General features: G+C 34.6%; 1 protein-coding gene across 1 annotated transcript in view; it reads right to left on the reverse strand.

Annotated features, from left to right (window-relative positions):
* Positions 1–12,866, reverse strand: part of LOC133192042 (dynein axonemal heavy chain 8-like) — a 229,870-nt gene extending 217,004 nt beyond the window's left edge. The window contains exons 1-4 of the mRNA XM_061327885.1: positions 12,671–12,866; positions 9,985–10,119; positions 5,788–5,878; positions 4,692–4,843 (exon numbers count right to left, since the gene is read on the reverse strand). Coding sequence (XP_061183869.1) covers positions 4,692–4,843; positions 5,788–5,878; positions 9,985–10,119; positions 12,671–12,859 — 567 coding nt within the window. The 5' untranslated portion in view covers positions 12,860–12,866. The remainder of the gene's footprint in view (positions 1–4,691; positions 4,844–5,787; positions 5,879–9,984; positions 10,120–12,670) is intronic.
* Between the last annotated feature and the right edge of the window lie 6,952 nt (positions 12,867–19,818).

Below are 19,818 nucleotides of genomic sequence, written 5' to 3' on the forward strand. Positions count from 1 at the left end.
ATAATTCCAAGCAAATTAGTATAGATCTGAAATATTTGAATTTAACCATGAGGTTGCAAAAGTAGGTCACAGTGACCCCCTTTTTGGTTGATGCACTCAGAGGACTCAAAGATGCATCAACTGACAAAATTTGATGATTCAGAGCCAATTAGTATCTAAAATAGCCATCAATTTCCAAAATAGATCACGGTGACCTACTTTTTGGTTAACACACTTGGAGAACCCAAAATGCATCAACTGACAAAGTTTGATGATCCTAAGCCAATTACTATCTAAAAATAGTCATCAAATTCTGAAAGTAGGTCATGGTGACCTACTTTTTGGTTGACACACTCTGGGAACTCAAGATGCATCAACTGACTAAGTTTGATAATTCCAAGCCAATTAGTAACTAAAAATATTCAAATTAAGCCATGAAATTGCAAAAGTAGGTCACAGTGACCTACTTTTTGGTCGATTCACTCCAAGGACTCAAAATGCATCCACTGACAAAGTTTGATGATTCTAAGCCTATCAGTATCTGAAATATTTAAATTAAAGCATGAAATTGCAAAAGTAGGTCAAGGTGACCTACTTTTTGGTTGAGGACTCAAGATGCATCAACTGAAAAGTTTGATGATCCTATGCTTCAAAGTGTCCAAAATATGCCTCTAAAACAATTTGAAAATGAATACCTGTAAAATTCCAAAAGTAGGTTACTTGTGACCTACTTTTTGAAAAATCTGTTTTTAGGCCCCCAGGTGCACCAACTTACAAGGTTTGACGATTCTAAACCTCTTAGTATCTGAAATAATGACCTTAAATATTAAGAAAATGATTAGCCATAAAATTCAGAAAGTAGGTCATGGTGACCTACTTTTTGATTGACACACTTCAAGGTCCCATGATGCATAAACTGACAAGTTTTGATGATCATAGACTTCAGAGTATCCAAGTTATGCATCAAAATTAAACTGAAAATAAATACCTGCAAAATTGAACAAGATGTGTTTGTGAAACTCTGATGCCCCATGTGGCAGCTTATGGCGAAGGTCAAAGTTTCTCAAATGCAAGTCAAAATCCAGGCCAAAAGATAAAAAATGTTGGTACCCAAAGAAAGGTCTTGTCTCGAGGAATATACCTGTGAAATTTGAAAGCTCTAGATGCAACTGTTCAAAAGTTATGGTGAAGGTTAATTTTTTTTTAAAGTAAGTAAAACGTCAAGGTCAAGGTCAAAGTTGTTGGTATCCAAAGGAAGGTCTTATCACAAGGATTACATATGTGAAGTATGAAAGCTTTAGCTCCAACCATTCAAAAGTTATGGCCAAGGTTAAAGTTTTTCAAAAGTAAGTCAAACTCCTAGGTCACGGTCAAAGGGTCAAAGAGATTGATATCCAGAGGAATATCTTGGCACAAGGACTACACATGTGAAGTTTGAGACCCCAAGCACTAACTTTTAAAAGTTATGGCCAAGATTAAAGTTTTTCAAAAGTAAGTCAAACTCCAAGGTCAAGGTCAAAAGGTCAAAGTTGTTGGTAACCAAAGGAAGGCCTTGTCACAGAGAATACACATGTGAAGTTTGAAACTCCAAGCTCTAACTGTTCAGAAGTTATGGCCAAGTTTAAAGTCTCATAAAATTTTGCAGAAGTGGGTCAAACTCAAGGTCAAGGTCAAAAGGTCAAATATGATGGTACCCAAAGAAAGGTCTTGTCACAAGGAATACACATGTGTAATATCCAATCAATCAAAAGTTATGGGCAAGGTTAAAGTTGACAACAGACAGACAGACAAACAGACAGACAGGACAAAAACAATATACTCCCGGGATCTTTCGATCCGGAGGCATAAAAAGTGGGTCACTGTGACCTACTTTCGGATGCATCAACTGACAAGATTTGATGATCCTAGGTCTTATAAGCGAAATATCAAAGATTTAACAAAATGTAAATTTTGGTCAACTTTGAAGTGACCTTGAGACAAGGCCCTTTACCAAAGGGTGATTGCCTTGAACAATTTTTAATTAAGGGACACATCCCTAGTATAATATAAATGAACACCTTTTGGCCAAGAAATGAAGGATACTTTGCAACAAATTGGAAAAAAAATTGAGTAAGGGGTTCTTGAGATATAGCCCATTTTCCAAAAATTGACGCACACCGCACAAATGGCCAAAGCATTAGCTCTTTGAGCCTTTGGCTCAGAAAAGCTAATAAAATAAAAACTGATGGATAAATTGCTCAAAAAGCAATAAAAACAGTGATTAAGGACCAACAAAATAGTCTAGTACTCAATAACATCTTACATTGAGCAGATCTATTCACTTGCCTGATCTTGCCAGTGCTAATACACTCCCAATTATCACAATCACCATACAGACTTTAAATAAAACAATATTGCTTGAGCTCATTACTAGGGCTGGGACAATACAACTTTTTCTATATTGATATGTATCATGATATTTGAGCCTTGATACGATATGTATCACGATATGTTGAATTGTTTATAAAATGTCTTTTTTTTTTTGTATTGACAAGAAACAATTAAACATTTCTTCACAAATAAGAATAATTTTTCAAAGAAGTTGTATACCTGTTGTAAAAGAAAATAATTTTACACAAGTGATGTTAATTATTATGTATTTCATATTAATATTTAGCATATTTATATTATATATTTAACCCAAAATGTTAAGTAAACAAAGAAAAACATAAGTCAGAATTTTTTTTGCAATATTTCGATATTTCTTCATATGTATCGATATGCGTATCATCCTCACATTGAATCGATATTATCAATATTTCCATACATCATCCCAGCCCTACTCATTACATTAGCCTCTTGTAGTCTTTGAAGAACATTTAATGTACAAAGGTAAGGTATTTTTGTCTCATTTTTAATCTATTATTTACAAGTCTGCCTGACCATTGAAAACTATGAAAGTATTTTTTGTATTATACATTAATAATTCTTGTACAATTCTTTTATTCAATTCACCTATAAATTCCATGGTAGAACAAACTTCCATTATTTACAGTGATAAATTATCATAGATGAATAGCAAAGGGGGATAACTTTTCTCAAAAGAGTATGATCAATAGAGCCCCACTTCAACATCAGAACCCCTGGCCCAGGAACCATGAATCCACACAGTAGAGAGGTTTAGCAAACCAACGTGTACGCTTATGTGTAACAGGGGGTTCCCCCTGGAAATATATGTTTATTATGTCATTAGTTTTGCTACTGACGAATTTCTACAGGTACCAACTTACGTGTAGATTGTCGAGTACATGTAAGTCAAAACTTGTAGCTTATATTTCTTTAACTGCTGTTTATTTTTTAAAGAGTGCGAGTTTTTCTAAAACCTGAAGATTTAATGCAAATACTAATATAAAGAACTAATTGTTTATAATTGAAAAATATAATTTTACAAAGGGTTAAATACACAAGATCTAAACTTTCAAAACAGGCTTTGACGGATTAAAATTATAAGAGCTCTTTTCAATATTTTTCTTATAAATATATACATATTGATATATTCGTTTAAAACAGTGATATACATATAAAATTAAATATGTTTTCTATTTTTATAAAATGTTAATCACTTTTACATCTAAAACACTTACAAGTACACATACAGGTTATACTTTGCTAAACAAGAAAAAATAATGTAAACGTGTACGTGTAATTCTAACTTGTACACGCACAAGTGCGCTTGCTAAACCTCTCTAATATGGGGATGTTTCAACATCAATGTGATTAGCATGGTCTTGCTCTTCTGCAGCAAAAAACTTTTGAAGATATTTTTCCTGCATCACTGATTTTTGTCCCACCCTAGCCCCAGGGTTGATAATCTGCCCAAAAAAACTTGAATCCACGCCAGGAAATGTTTTCTTATTAATGTGAATTTCAGGTAATCCCTTTCTTTAAAAAACATCTTTTTAATTTCCAATATATTTCCATGCAGAACTCTGATACCCTAATGCACCCCATCCAGCACCTTGGGGACCATAATTCGCACAAACTTGAATATGCACTACCTGGGGGTCCTTGAATAACAATATAACTAATCATGGCCCCTCTGTTCTTAAGAAGAAGATTTTTGAAATTTTTTTCAATATATTACCATATAAAACTTTGATTCCTTATTGTGGCACTACCCTATTCCTTGGGGCCATGGTAGAACAAACTTCTAATCATAGTCATGACCCCCCTCTTCTTGGGAAAAAAAATTTTATAAGATTTTTTCCTATTTATTTCTTTGTAAAATTTGATACCATATTGTGGTCCACTCCTATTTCCAGGGGCCATTATTAATTCATTTTCAAGGTTGTTTTAGATCAATGCAACCTTTTTGGTCCTTCCGTTCTCGTCAGGAAGATTTTTAAAGACTTTTTCTTGGGAACTGTTATAGTGCTTCTGTCCTACCCAGGGGACAATGATTTAACAAATCTGAATCTAAACTATAAAAGGAAGTTATCATAAATGACTCCATCCTAATTTCAATATTTCTTAATAACTTCCTCTGAAAAGAGGTATGGTTCTTCATTTAAATAAATCTGAATCCCCTTTACCCTAGGATGCTTGTGCCATGTTTGGTTGAAATATTGGCAGAGTGATTCTGCAGGTTAAGTTGAAATGTGAAAGGGTGAAAATAGACAGATTTCTTCAGAGAAGCTCACTTAATTTTTGCCTCAAGTGAGTTAAAAACTTACGGTGTCAATATTTTTGCTAGTAATGTTGACATCAGTTTTTGTTCTGAGGAAGTACACACAGGAGCCCCGTAATTTATCACCAGTCCCACTGGTCACCAGCACTCTCATCATTACATTGCCTTTAGACATCCCAGGAATTGTCCTTCCACAATCTACCATATAAAATCAATTCAACTAAAATACTAGCAACTGATTTAAGTAATCCTACATTATTCTCATGCTTTTAATGAATTTTCAATTTGAGTGGGTGAAACAAAATTCATACACATCTTCATAAACAATTCTCAGTTACCCCGAACAGTGAATAAAATTCACTGAATTTTAAATGGAGTACAGTAAATCAAAACAAAGTGCCAGAGATGAACAATTTTGATTCATTATAACTGTAATTCATTATATCCCATAAGTTCACATGTGTTCAAACTACAGGGAATGAAAATCACTTAGCATATTGCAATCTTTGCACACAAATTACAATGGAGATGGAAAACCAGAAGTCCTTATTAAAAGTGTAGCTCAGTTTCATTCAGAAATTTTCTACAACTATCTTAATTTTATACTTGCAAGTTTTTATAGGGGGGGGGGGGGGGATTCCCTACCTACCTACCCATTTTTTGAGTCAGGAGAGGGAAAAGTAAACATTATTTTTAAGATGGTCTTAGCTGTCTTTTACTCTGAAAATACTGATTGATTGTAACTAACAAAAATTGAAGATGCCTTGCAAAACTGTGAAAATTGCAAGCCATGGTGACTGACTGAATTTTTTTTTTAAGTTTTGCAAACTCTGGACAAGACCAGGTCTAGGCTGTTGCATTTTCTTCCTTTCATTTACTATGGTGTCATAACCATGCTCTGGATGTAACAGTTGAAAATTCTGCTAGAGATGAACCTACTAGTACTAGGTTGTTTTCATGAGGGATAAAGACATTTCACAAGAATGTGGGATAAACATTCACTCAGCTGCTATAGCACCTGTCAAAGAGCTCAGGGGAAAAAAGTTCAAATCCTGATGTGTACAATCACATTTTCTCCTATTTAGAGTCTGAATTGAAATGGGTATATATTATTAAGGAAGAAATTAAAGTATATTACTCACCATCAATGCTAGGAACTACTGACTCCTGATAGTAAAATTTTAAACTTCTGGCGCCATCTTTATCTAGAAAGCTGCTGAACAGCTGCATATGCTAAAAAATTTGTTTTAATATTTCACAACAGATCAACTATATTGATAAGACACGAGACTTTTGTAAAACAAATCAGGGCTTAATAGCCGTCGCGTGCAGGTCCAGTAAACATGGAAAAATGACCCTGTCTCAATTGAAAATCACCTTTTTCTTTTAATATCAAAATGTGTACATTACACATAAAAATTCCCAAAAGACAAGAAAATTTTATTTTTTATTTTTTTAAATTTTCTCTTGAAAATCATGATTTTTTAAAAAATTTTAATCACATTATACTGGTTTACAGAGATCCGAATAGATGATAAAGGATAATCACACACACACACACACACACACACACACACACACACACACATATATATATATATATATATATATATATATATATATATATAAAATACATGATTTCATAGTTTGATACATTTCTCAATAAAAAGTATAGAGAGTTCCAGGGCAATTATTACATTTAGAGAGATTCCATATATAAATTAAAAAAAAATGTATTGACACTACTAAAATATGTAATAAAAAGGTTATTGACTGAATATTTGGAAATATGCCTGCCCTTGGTCTTTGCGTGGAAGTGGACATCACAAGCTCAGTCCACTGCACAAACACCTCCGGTGGTCATATTTCCCAATATTCAGTCAATAACCTAGAAGCAACATCAGATACCTAACATTTATCATCTTGTCTTACCTAGTATAATTAAGTTCAAGCTTTAAATTTCTATCTGGTGCTTCATATATTTACCATAAAACACTTCTAATTACAAGAAATGTTTAAGGAACATAAATGCCCCCATGTGGCAATAATAACAAGAGGCCCATGGGCCACATCACTCACCTGAGCACATTGGATAGGTGAAAGCACAAATCAGTTCAGCATTGAAAAGATTACTGGGGAGGGGGGGAGGCTTGAATTTTAAACTACCTGATGATGCTTCCATGTCAATATAACAAATGGCTTTGTTGTACTTGAGAAGATTAAAGAAAAATTTTCCCATATATTCCTTTGTAGAAATCTGATCCCCCATTGTGGCTCCTCCCTATCCCAGGGGTCATCATTTGAACATACTTGAATCTAAACTACCTGAGGATGCTTCCATATCAATATGACTAAACATAGCCTTTCTGTTCTTGAGAAGAAATATTTTTTCTGTATGTTCTTATGTAAAACTTTGATCCCCCATTGGGCCCCACCCTACCCCCGGGGGTCATCATTTGAACAAAACTGAATTTACACTTCCTAAGGTTGCTTCCATATCAAAATGACAAATCATGGCTTTGCAGTTCTTTTTCAGAAGATATTTTCCTGTATACTTCTATTTAAGACTTTGATCCTCCATTGTGGCCTCCCCTACCCCAGGGGGTCATGATTTGAACAAACTTGAATCTACACTACCTGAGGATGCTTCCAAATAAACATGACTCATCATGGCTTTGCTGTTCCTGAGAAGAAGATTTTAAAAATTTTTCCTCTATATTTCTATGTAAAACTTTGATCCTCCATTGTGGCCCCCCTACCCCCCCCCCCCCCCCCCGGGTCATGATTTGAATGAGTTTGAATCTACTCTCCCTGAGGATGCTTCCACATAAATATGACCAATCAGAGCTTTGCTGTTCCTGAGAAGAGGATTTTTAAAGAATTTTCTTATATATTTCTAAGTAAAACTTTGATCCTCCATTGTGCCCCCCCTACCCCCGGGGGGTCATGATTTGAACAAACTTGAATCTACACTACCTGAGGATGCTTCCATATAAACATGACTCATCATGGCTTTGCTGTTCTTGAGAAGAAGATTTTTAAAGATTTTTCCTATATATTTCTATGTAAAACTTTGATCCTCCATTGTGGCCCCGCCCTACCCCCGGGGGTCATGATTTGAAACTTGAATCTACACTACCTGAGGATGCTTCCATATAAACATGACTCATCATGGCTTTGCTGTTCTTGAGAAGATTTTTAAAGGTTTTTCCTATATATTTTGATGTAAAACTTTGATCCTCCATTGTGGCCCCACCCTACCCCCGGGGGTCATCATTTGAACAAACTTGAATCTACACTACCTGAGGATTCTTCCATATAAATATGACTCATCATGGCTTTGCTGTTCTTGAGAAGAAGATTTTTAAAGATTTTTCTTATATATTTCTATGTAAAACTTTGATCCTCCATTGTGGCCCCACCCTTCCCCCGGGGGTCATGATTTGAATGAGTTTGAATCTACACTACCTGAGGATGCTTCCATATAAATATGACTCATCATGGCTTTGCTGTTCTTGAGAAGAAGATTTTTAAAGGTTTTTCCTATATATTTCTATGTAAAACTTTGATCCCCCATTGTGGCCCCAGCCTACCCCCCGGGGTCATGATTTGAACAAACTTGAATCTACACTACCTGAGGATGCTTCCATATAAATATGACTCATCATGGCTTTGCTGTTCTTGAGAAGAAGATTTTTGAAGGTTTTTCCTATATATTTCTATGTAAAACTTTGATCCCCCATTGTGGCCCCGCCCTACCCCCGGGGGTCATGATTTGAACAAACTTAAATCTACACTACCTGAGGATGCTTCCATATGAGTTTCATCTTTCCTGGCCCTGTGGTTCTTGAGAAGAAGATTTTTAAATTATACTATTAATTTTTCACTAATTCTTTATTATCTCCCCTTGAAAGAGGGTGTGGCCCTTCATTTGAACAAACTTGAATCCCCTTCACCCAAGGATACTTTGTGGCAAGTTTGGTTGAAATTGGCCCAGTGGTTCTTGAGAAGAAGTCAAAAATGTTAAAAGTTTACAGACAGACAGACGGACGGACAGACGGACAGACAGACGGACAGACAGACGGACGCCGGACAAAAAGTGATCAGAAAAGCTCACTTGAGCCTTCGGCTCAGGTGAGCTAAAAAGGGAACAACATTGAATTTAGAATATTTTTAACAATAGTGAAAACAATTGTTCATCTACTACTCAGGGGCAAACATAATGCTAAGTTTGATGTCTCTCAAGCAAAGATTTCTCAAGACATATCTTCTTATGTTCAGTTTGACCCTTGACCTTCAATCTTGTGATCTCAAAATCAATAGGGGTCATCTACTCTTTAAGAGAAACCAATGTACCAAGTTTTATATCGGTTCACGATATTGAATGGATAAGATCTTCCTATGTATAGAATAGTTTGACCTTTGACACTGTGATTTCAAAATAAAAAGAGGTCGTCTATTTTCCAGGTGGAACAAGTTTACCAAAGAACTATATACGGTAAGGGCATATTCCTGCCCCAATAATAGTCAAATTTTGAAAATCTCTTGAAATGAGAAAAAGTGCATATATTGTATAAAATAATCCAAATTTAGACAATATATTATGAAATTGGAAAAATTAGTTGGCTTTTCTTGTCTCTGTGACGTCACAAACTATTTGGATTTCCGTTATTTTTAAAATAGAGGCCAAAATGCACAGAGTTTGTTCAATTTTGACTATAGTATTTATAGAGCGCAAGCCTGCTCAGGTACCATATTCACATATTTCATTGATATTATCATTCTACACATTATATCAAAAGATCTAGTCTGAGCAGACCTGCGCTCGGTTATTTCCAATCAAAATACCGACGTAAAATACGCTATTTTCTCTCAAAATCATTGCAATTTGGAATTTACGTCATTTTATTGACGTCATATCTAACTAATGATGTCATAGTTGATAAAAATACTTAATGCTTTGAAGTCTGCAAATATCCACCTGGTTTAGAACATAATTAAAGACTTCTCCATCAGAGTTTTATTTTGGGGGCAGATACTGGCCACTACAGAATATAGTCCTTTGACGTCTGTTCCCAAGATAATGAGTGGAAAACGCTTGGTCTACTGACTCACCAACCAATCTATCAACAGGTGCAAAGCAATATTCCCCCTTTTTCCAGGGGGGCATAATGAAGCGTTCTTGATACACTGAATCACTTCTTTACAAAGATGGCCTCTGCATAATTAACTGGTCAGTGCTTATCCTGATATATAGTCTCAGTGTATCAAGGTATATCATGACGAGCATCAGTAGTATCATTACACCTCTAGGTGTGACATGTGTGTGTATGACTTACTCTTTCAGAATCCAAAACAAATTCTTCTACTGCTCCCTGATCCAAACCAATGTGATTAGCAACTATCTTGATGATGTGCTTATGTGCAGCTGTCAGGCACATTCTTCTTACTTCTCTTTGGTCTTTGGCTCTTTGCTAAAGTAATAATTACAGAGTGTTACACTTACAGAGTATATAAACTTCACATTTCATTTTATATACTTACCTGGCCCCAAGACCATAAACTGAGAACAGACTTAAGTCAAAATTTCAAACCAATATAACTTTTGAAATAATTTTGATAATGAAACAAAATTTTCATCATATATTTGAATTTAAATGTTATATAAAATTGCAAATTTTTAAGCAAATACATTAAATAAAACTCAAGATATTAAAAATCAAAATTTTGACTTAAGTCTATTCTCAGTTTATGGTCTCCAGTACAGTATATACTTACAGCTTAACAGTTGAGTTACAAATCTGATGAGCAAATACAGTAATTTCAGTGATTTACCAAGGACGAGTACAATCCATGTTTGCAGAGTTCTCAAGATTAATATCCCAATCATATCATACAGATACTTCCAAGCAAAATTGGTCATAATTTTTATTTTTTAAACTAGTATGTTAACTTTAATTTTTTGTAAGGGACTCAGGGATTTTTTTACCCCTTGATTCCAAGGGCCAGGGTCGTCAAGATTGGGAAAAATAGCGATATTTGGTTGAAATTGGGAAAAATATCTGCATACAAATAAATAGGAAAAAACAAGCAAAAGTCAAATATTTAATCATTTTTATTTTTTATAGTATGAAGCTGGCTTAAACCAGCTTTAGTGATATGAAATAATAGTGGCTGTTGAAGTTCAGAAGCTTAAAAATGGCAAAGCCGCAGGGTATGATAACATTGTAATTGAACATATTGATACGTTGTCATCTTTTTTACCTTTATGTAAGAAGTTCTTTAAAATAACATTTGATAGTGGGTTTGTTCCAGATGAGTGGTTAATCGGTATTGTTTGACCAATTTATAAGAATAAGAGCAATTCAACCAAACCTGAAAATTACCGTCCTAGGCAAACTGGAGAGACTGACATGATGCACGTTTATTTTTTAGATAACGAACCCGACTTTAATTTTTAAACATCGATCCCGCTTTAAAAAGTATGCATGCAAACATCCATAGTATTCCGAATAACTTCTCGGAAGTCCTCGGATGGCTCGTACATCGCACATAGAGAACATAAACACCTTTTTGTCATTATTTTATTTTAATAATTTACAACTTAATACTTTTTTTCATATTGGGAATTTTTAGGTAAGATTTTGGGAAAAACATGCACTTTTCAGCATTGGGAATTGGGCCGTATTTCGGCCCTGGAGAGACCCTAAAAAAATCCCTGGGACTATATGTAAATTTCATCTAGCCTGTAAGCAAATGTATAATTTCTTGCAATAGCAACCATTTTGTACATAAAATTTACTAAGGGTTTATTTTTCCGCTATTGCCTCTCAGAGTATATACCCCCGAATGCAATATACTGAAATTTAAGAAAATGTACCTGTCCACAAATTTGTCTACATGTATAAGCATTCAACTTTAATACACAAAATAGAATAGAAACCTGTTAATGAACCAAAATAAAATCATTGTTTTAATTGTGTAAATTATTGTAAATATTGCATTTTGTTTGGCTAACCTATCAAAATTTAGTACGAGAAAAAATGTTTCACAGGTCAATCTTGGTCATTGGTGTACGGTTATTTCAAACACTGTTTAAAAATACTACATTAACAAGAAATATATTGTTTAACTAATAAAAACATCTATTTATTAGCATTTATGAAACGGGGAAAAACTAAATTTTCTTTTTTTCAACTTTGAAAAATAGAAAATTGAGTACCAGCAGGGTTTTTTAGGTCTTAAATTCAAGGGCCTGGGCCTTTCCAACTGGGCAAAAATATCGACATTTGCTTGATACAAATTGGGAAAAATGTTTCATATAAAGAAGCATTGAAATAGACCAAACCAGTGCATAAAACAGGTATAAATTGGACTCCTTTTGGCTTTAAATTTGATAAAAATAGGTTTACTTAACAATTTGGAGGCAAAAATTGTAATCTGTAGGCCTGTGAAGGAGATTTATAAACAATAAGGCTACCCTGCTTTGACATTTTTTTCATTGATAAATGTTTGGTAATTTTTAAGCAAAAATTGGGAAAAATACCTGCTTTTCAGCATTGGAAATGGGGCCTTCTTTTGGCCCCTACAGACCCTAAAAAAACCTGGCTATTATTTCCCTTTTCAATATATCAATAAAATACTTCAATGTGGCTGTTTTTGACTTGATGCAGCGGTGCCTGAGAAACTATTGTTCAATCTTTTTGCCTTATAAGCAGCTTTATACTTTCAATGCACTGTTTATCATAAACAAGAGTTATGTAGTTGTGCTTAAAATATTAAGGTATTTAATGCAATAAAACATTTATTTTAATGCAGTATTATTCACTCTTGCCATTAGAATGAGAGGCCATTTGCTGATCAGATATCCTGACACTTCCCCTATCCAGACAAATTTGACAGGGAACAAAAGCATCCAAATAAAGGAGGGTCCACTGTACAGAAGGTGACTTCTTTCCCTTATTCTAACTCATCCATTTCTAACTGATCCAACAAATTCATGATTTCAGTGTTTTGTTATTCTACCTGTCTTTCTTTGATAGATTCTGTTGTCATCAAAACATTGCCAACTGTGCTCCTTCTTCTGCCTCCCCCTGGTTTAGGTGTAGGTTGGACAGCATGGACAACACTATCTCTTCTTTCATACAAAAAGTCATGTGTACTCGAGGAATGTGGATCAGATCCTCCTCCTCCTGTACCTTTTGAAAATGACATTTTTCAATGCTACCTGTAATGAACAAAATAAATTCAAAATATCTTTTATTAAATTTTGAATATACATGCAATCAAAACATTATTGTCTTGTAATATTCTTATATTAAATCTAATAAATATACAGGGTTTAGTAAACCAACGTGTATGTATACATATACATTAGGGTTGTCCCTAAGACCTGGGGGCTGGGGAATTTCCCCGCCTGTAATGGCACTATCCCCCGTTACTCTGGCATTCCCAGGGATCGACATTAACGGTTGTCCGATTGCCCGGGACAAGTAAATTCTCAGTTTGGGCAAGTGAAATTGTCGACGTACTTGTTCGATCGGGCAAGTGAATTTTTTTCATACAAATGCACATATTTATTTAGTTTACATTAATTTATAAATAAAACAATAAATTGAACACTTGATTTCCGCCACGCACCTGATTGACAATGTTTTGCATTCAGAATTCCTTGGTAGCATTTCTGGAATATACCATTCATTTAAAAATCGACGGGGTTCGTTATTTTCCTTCGTAGTAAATATGCTCTATGTCTAACAAAATTTTGTTAACTTCTTATTAGGAAATTAGATTATTTATTCACACACAGAATATAAGTACAGTGTAAATCAATGTATCCTGATCAAGATAAAGATGTATGTTTCGTAGCAAATAGCTTCCTTTAGCATGTGTTTAGCATTGCTTCACATTTATCTCTGAAATCACGATTCACAAAAGGAGCTTACCAAAATAATTTGTTTAAAAATATGAATTTATTACAAGGAAATTAAAAGGAAAGGGTTATTGCTGCATGGCAGTGTGTGCTAAAAGGTTAAATTTACAAGTAAAGTGGTATACATTTATGTACAAATGCAGAATCAAATTTTTTTCACTGACATGTAGCTGGTATTTGATCACATTTTTTCTTTTCATAATGTTTACAAATTAATTTTTTCTTCTTAAGTTCTTTCCTAATTTTGGGCAACCAAGTTTTGCATTCGGACAAGTAAAATCTGAAAGTTAATGTCCATCCCTGATTCCCCTCAACCCGTTAGGGAAGGAACCAAAGACCCCCTTCTACTTCTGTAATTGTCCCCTGCTATTTCAATTCTTAGAGACAACCCTGAGTACATGCACAGCTGAAGTTAAAATTACATGTACCCATTTGTTTTTCAAACTTAAGTTTTCTGAAGCAAACAGACATGTACGCTTATACATGTATGTGTACAAGTTAGAATTACAAGTATGCATTTACATTTTTTTTTTTAGTAGTTAAAATGTGTATGTGAACATGTAAATACTTAAAATGGGATAGAGTCTTTCTCTTCAAATAATTCATACATGTATATTAACCTACTGTGATGAAAAAGAGGGAGACTCAGACCTCAAAAGAGGTAGCATTGCGTGCGTTGTTTTACACATCAACACATCTCCGTAGATATAAGAAAACATGCCATTAATGTATACAAATTATAAAAATTAAATCCAAGGGAGTGTAGATACTGATATGTTATCCTACTGCTTGAAAACTTTATTGACTCGTTACATGTAATACTATGTATTTCTAAATATATATTAAGCTCAGATACAATATAAGCAGTACGTATACTTTCCAATGCAATAACAATATATATATATATATATATATATATATATATATATACACACACACACAATAGAAATACATCGCAGCTCATTGCAGGTGAGAATATTTGTATCGAGTAACACAAGAGTGAATAATTCTTGTCCTCAAAGAAGGTGTGCTATATACTGAGGTATAGTTCTGCTTTACTGTGTTTTAGTTACAGTTGAATTTTACGATTTGCTTTCTCTTTAGTGTCTTTCATATCAAGAATGAAAATGCATAAAAGTCAGATATTAAACTGAAATAAAATACACAAGACCCTATAAAAAAATTAAAAAGTCTTAGAAAAGACAAGAATTTAAAAGTGTATAAAAGAGTGGCACCAGGTGGATTTGAACCACGACTCTAAAAAAGTGTATCTTTGGTGTATGTACTCAGCTGTTTTACCAATCCAGCTATTCTGGCTTTGAAAACAGAATGGTATAAATGCGAACTAGGTTTTTAAAAAAAGGTTTCCTTATAATTTTTTTTTTGGGTGAAATTCAACCCAAGGGTAGGGGTGCCCCTAAAAAAATTATTCCTTTTATCACAATCTATCAAAATATCATAATTTTATTTAGAAGCAGGCCTGCCCTGAAGGACTTGTAGGCCAAAATTAAAGCAAAAAATGTGCTTTAATGGACAAAATGGGGTTTTGGTTAATTTTTATGTTGTAAATAATAAATTTTAGGTTTAAAAAATTGAAAAAATTTAGACATATATACGGTAGTTAACAACTAATGAACATTGATTTTTAACAGTGACTTTTTCCGGGAAATTGTTCTCTCATACAGGTCAATTCTTTTCAAATAGTGAATACATCCTTTTAATTCAATTCTAATTTTATCCCCTGGCTGGTCCCCCCACTTTCAAAAACGATACTACGTCTCTGTAGTATTCCTATTAATTGTCGTTTAACTACATGTAACCGTACTTCATAACTTCTCTCGTTTCCTCTTCAATCCCCCCTTCGAAAATTTTCTAAATCCGCGCCTGCGCCCCAATATTTTACCATGAGTCGGGAGAGGGCAAACAACGTTAGGCCTATTTTAAAGATGGTCTGACCATAAACCGCATAATTAATATTATTGAAACCATTTTTTTCTACGACAACGTACAGGGAAACAAAATAAAAATTGTTGTGAATAATACCCCGAATTAGCCCTTTCACGATAACTGCGGTGCTACTCTTTTGCAGGGCAAATTAATAACTTTTGGCGAAGTTTTTGATGACAGATAATTAAATGACGCATATTAAACAATTGCTTTTACGTCATATTTCACCAAAATATATCATTTTGCCCTGCAAAAGAGCAGTACCGCAGTTATCGTGAAACAGTCAATATGCTCTGGGCAGTTTGCGTATATTCCCTGTAACTTACATTTTTTAATATGTTAGTTTATACTCATAGGCAACAACATAATTCTAATCAAAGAAATGGACCTTGAAAAATGTACACGCACATCAGTTACAATAATTCCACCATTCTGTCAATTACATACCATAAATTCTATCTAATACGCATCTCCGACCAGCGTCTGTCATGTATCTTTTCCTTCTGCATCAATATTTATTCGCCCGTATTTTTAAAAATAATTCTGATAACATAAACGGTCAACGCATTTAATTTGTTAAATGCCACTACAAAAGATTAACCAAAAGTTTGAACATTATATAGTATATTTTCCAGCACTTTAAGATTATAACACCATTTATCTTCGCACTATTTTGTATCTCTGAAATGATAAGTAGTTATGGGTCCCAAAGGCGGGAAATTAAATTTGGTCGTATGCACAGTAAGAAATTTTATTGTGATATAGGCCTAAATAAAACATATCTGCGCTGTACCTTACTGTTTTTAACAGATACTGTATATAAAATTAGACCTCCTAGCTGGTATCCTTATATGGTTATCTTACGCTGATTCCAGATGGGTTTTTTCGACCTATCTGTTCATTCCAATATAGATCTATACGTACGTTATACCCTCAGATTAATATTTGACATGTATTATATCTTATCCGAAATGGGTTTTTTTTCGACCTACCTGTAGTTTGTACTTTTTGTTTTTTTGTTTTTGTACTAACATATAGATGTACATGCCAACTTCCTGTGCAGATCCAGGATTTTTTTTTCCGGTGGAGGGGGGGTGGGGGTGTTCAACTTTAATCTCGCTCCGACCGACACCCGCAATGAGCAACGGGTGCGTGTGGTCGCTTGCCGTGGCCTAACCGCCGACTCCGAAACTTGCCCAAACCTGAAAAATCTATTTCGGGGGGGGGGGGGGGGTTAAGGCAAGACAATTTCTAAAGTCTACTTTCTTTAGATACATGACTTTCCTTACCATTTTACATGAGGGTCTGTGTTTCAGTTAGGCAGCATAGGGGATTGTCTTCCGGATTGTTAAATGTAAAATAATTTTTTAAACATTTGAGTCTACTTTAAATACACTTAAAAGTTGTTAAAATAAAGATTCTGACACATTCAGTCAACAAAAACCACGTTTAAAAAGACGTTCCACACTTATAAATAGTGTTTATGCGGAAGACAATCTCCCATGTTAGGCAGTTGTTAGGGGAGTCCATAACCATGCAAAGATTTTTTTCGTTAATTTACCAGTTTAACAGTGGCCTAGCTACCATGAATTGATGAATTGTATGCTCTCTCTTCCGAGAGCATCGTTTTGCCAAAATAGTAAATAAAATAAATTTTTAAAAATATATATTGAAAATGATGTTAGTAATAAACGTACTAGCTATAAGTACTATATTAAGTTGAATTTATACTTTTAGAAAAATATGTTACTTTTAATCAGGGACAGTTTATGCCCTTCTTGAATAACTATTTGGTTTCTCATATTACATTTGGAAATTAACAATTGGCAATACACGATAAGTTAGCTCCTTTCTAGTCATGTAAACTTTTGATCATGCGTAGTCTGTGTGCAATATATAATATCCAATATTGTTCTGATTAGTGCAACTATTTAATATAACATCTATTCTCAGATTAATCCGCAAATGTACAATTCTGTGATTAAACAATTTTATTATTTCCAGAAAAATATTCAAGTACGGGTTCAAAATCAAAATTGTTAAGCCAGCTATTCTCGAAAAGTTGACAGTACACTTTATTCCCTATATTAATGTAATTTTAAGGTATTGAAAAAAATAACCCCCCCCCCCAAAAAAAAACAATGTACCTTGAATTAGAATATAAGCGATTTCTTTACTTCATTTACTAGCATAACCTTTGGTTACCCATAGTTAAAATTTGTGAGTCAAGAACATCTAAGTACATGTACTCTTTTTTTTTCTATACCCGCACTTTCTAAAGAAAACGTCCGTTTGTCTGTCACACTTTCTTCTTCCTCCTCAGACTCCTCTTTTGTTTTAAGCAGTAACCATGCAATTCATCTTTTGGAATATGATAGGTGGTGTCCTGTAGATTTGCAATAAGGTTTTGGAATTTTCAATTTTACCCTGGGGGCAAAACGGGACTCAACAAATAATGGGGGGTCTACAAAAACTGGTTTCCAGAACGCCTCTTACACAATTTACGTATTGACCTAATCATTTTTTTGGAAATGATTGGAGGTGTCCTGTAGATCTGCAATAAGGTTTCCGAATTTTCGTCTTCACTTGGTGGTCAAATGGGGGTCGAAAAATGACTTTTCTTAATCCTCCCCCGAATCCCAGAACTCCTCTTACATTTTACACAGTAGCCTGATCATCTTTTGAAAGATGATTGATGGTGTCCTGTAGTCTGTAGATATGCAATAAGGTTTCGGAATTTTCATTTTCACCTTGGATGTCAAATGAGGGTCGAAACATGATGTTTTTCATACAAAAAACCCTAGTTCCCAGAACTCCTCTTACATTTTACATAGTACTAAGCCTAATCATCTTTTGAAAGACGATTGGTGGTGTCCTGTAGATGTGCAATAGGGTTTCGGAATTTTCATTTACACCCTTGGGATCAAACGGGTGTCGAAAAATGACGTTTTTATACATAAACAAGAGGCCGAGGGGCCAAACCGCTCACCTGAGCACTCTGGCTAGGAAAAAGCAAAAATCAGTTCAGTCTTGAAAAGTTTTGATGTAAAAGTGGTTTGGGGGGGGGGGGGTGTTGATTTGAACTTGAATCTATACTTCAAAGGGATGCTTTTGAATTATATGACAAATAATGGCTATGCTGTTCTTAAGAAGACAATTTTTATTGATATATCATTTGTATTCCTTTGTATAAATATGATCCCCTGTTATGGCCCCTCTGTTCTCCTGGGGGGTCATGATTTGAACAAAATTTGAATCTATATTACCAGAGGATGCTTCCATTTAAATATGACTAATTATGGCTTTGCTGTTCTTGAGAAGATTTTAAAAAGCTTTTTTTTTATATATATTTCTATGTAAAATTTGATCGCCCATTGTTGCCCAACCTTATCCCTTTGGGGGGGGGGGGGGGGGGGGAGGGGGGGTCATGATTGGAACAAACTTGAATCTTCACTACCTGAGGATGCACCCATATAAAATGACCAATTATGGCTTTGCTGTTCTTGAGACGAAGATTCTTACAAATTTTCCTATGTATTCCTATTTAAAACTTTGATTGCCCATTGTGGCCCCACCCTACCCCCAGGGGTCATGATTGGAACAAACTAGAACTTACACTACTTGAGGATGCTTCCATATAAATATGACCAATCATGGCTTTGCTGTTCTTAAGAAGAAGATTTTTAAAGAGTTTTTTTTAATATATTTCTATGTAAAACTTTGATCGCCAATTGTGGCCCCACCCTACCCCGGGGGTCATGATTTAACAAACTTGAATCTACACTACCTGAGGATGCTTCCATATAAGTTTCATATTTCCAAGCACAATGGTTCTTGAAAAGAAGATTTTTAAATGATGCCATTAATTTTTCATGAATTCATGATTATCTTCCCCTGGAAGAAGGCGTGGACCTTCATTTGATCAGACTTGAATCCCCTTTACCCAAGGATACTTTGTGGCAAGTTTGGTTGAAATTGGCCCTGTGGTTCTTGAGAAGAAGATGAAAATGTGAAAAGTTTATGACAACAATGACGACGACAGACAACGGACAAATTTCGATCAGAAAAGCTCACTTGAGCCTTCGGCTCAGGTGAGCTAAATACCCTGGTTCCCAGAACTCCTCTTACATTTTACATAGTGGCCTAATCATCTTTTGAAAGATGATTGGTGGTGTCCTGTAGATTTGCAATAAGATTTTCAATTTTTCACCCTGCATGGGGGTCGAATGGGGGCTAAAAAAAAGTGACGTTGAATCTCCTGGTTCCCAGACCTCCACAGGGTAATTTCGAGGTT

This window comes from Saccostrea echinata, unplaced genomic scaffold (assembly GCF_033153115.1).
Source record: "Saccostrea echinata isolate AGI-Se365-2 ecotype Australia unplaced genomic scaffold, CSIRO_AGI_Sech_v1 ptg000025l, whole genome shotgun sequence".
Classification (NCBI taxonomy): domain Eukaryota; kingdom Metazoa; phylum Mollusca; class Bivalvia; order Ostreida; family Ostreidae; genus Saccostrea; species Saccostrea echinata.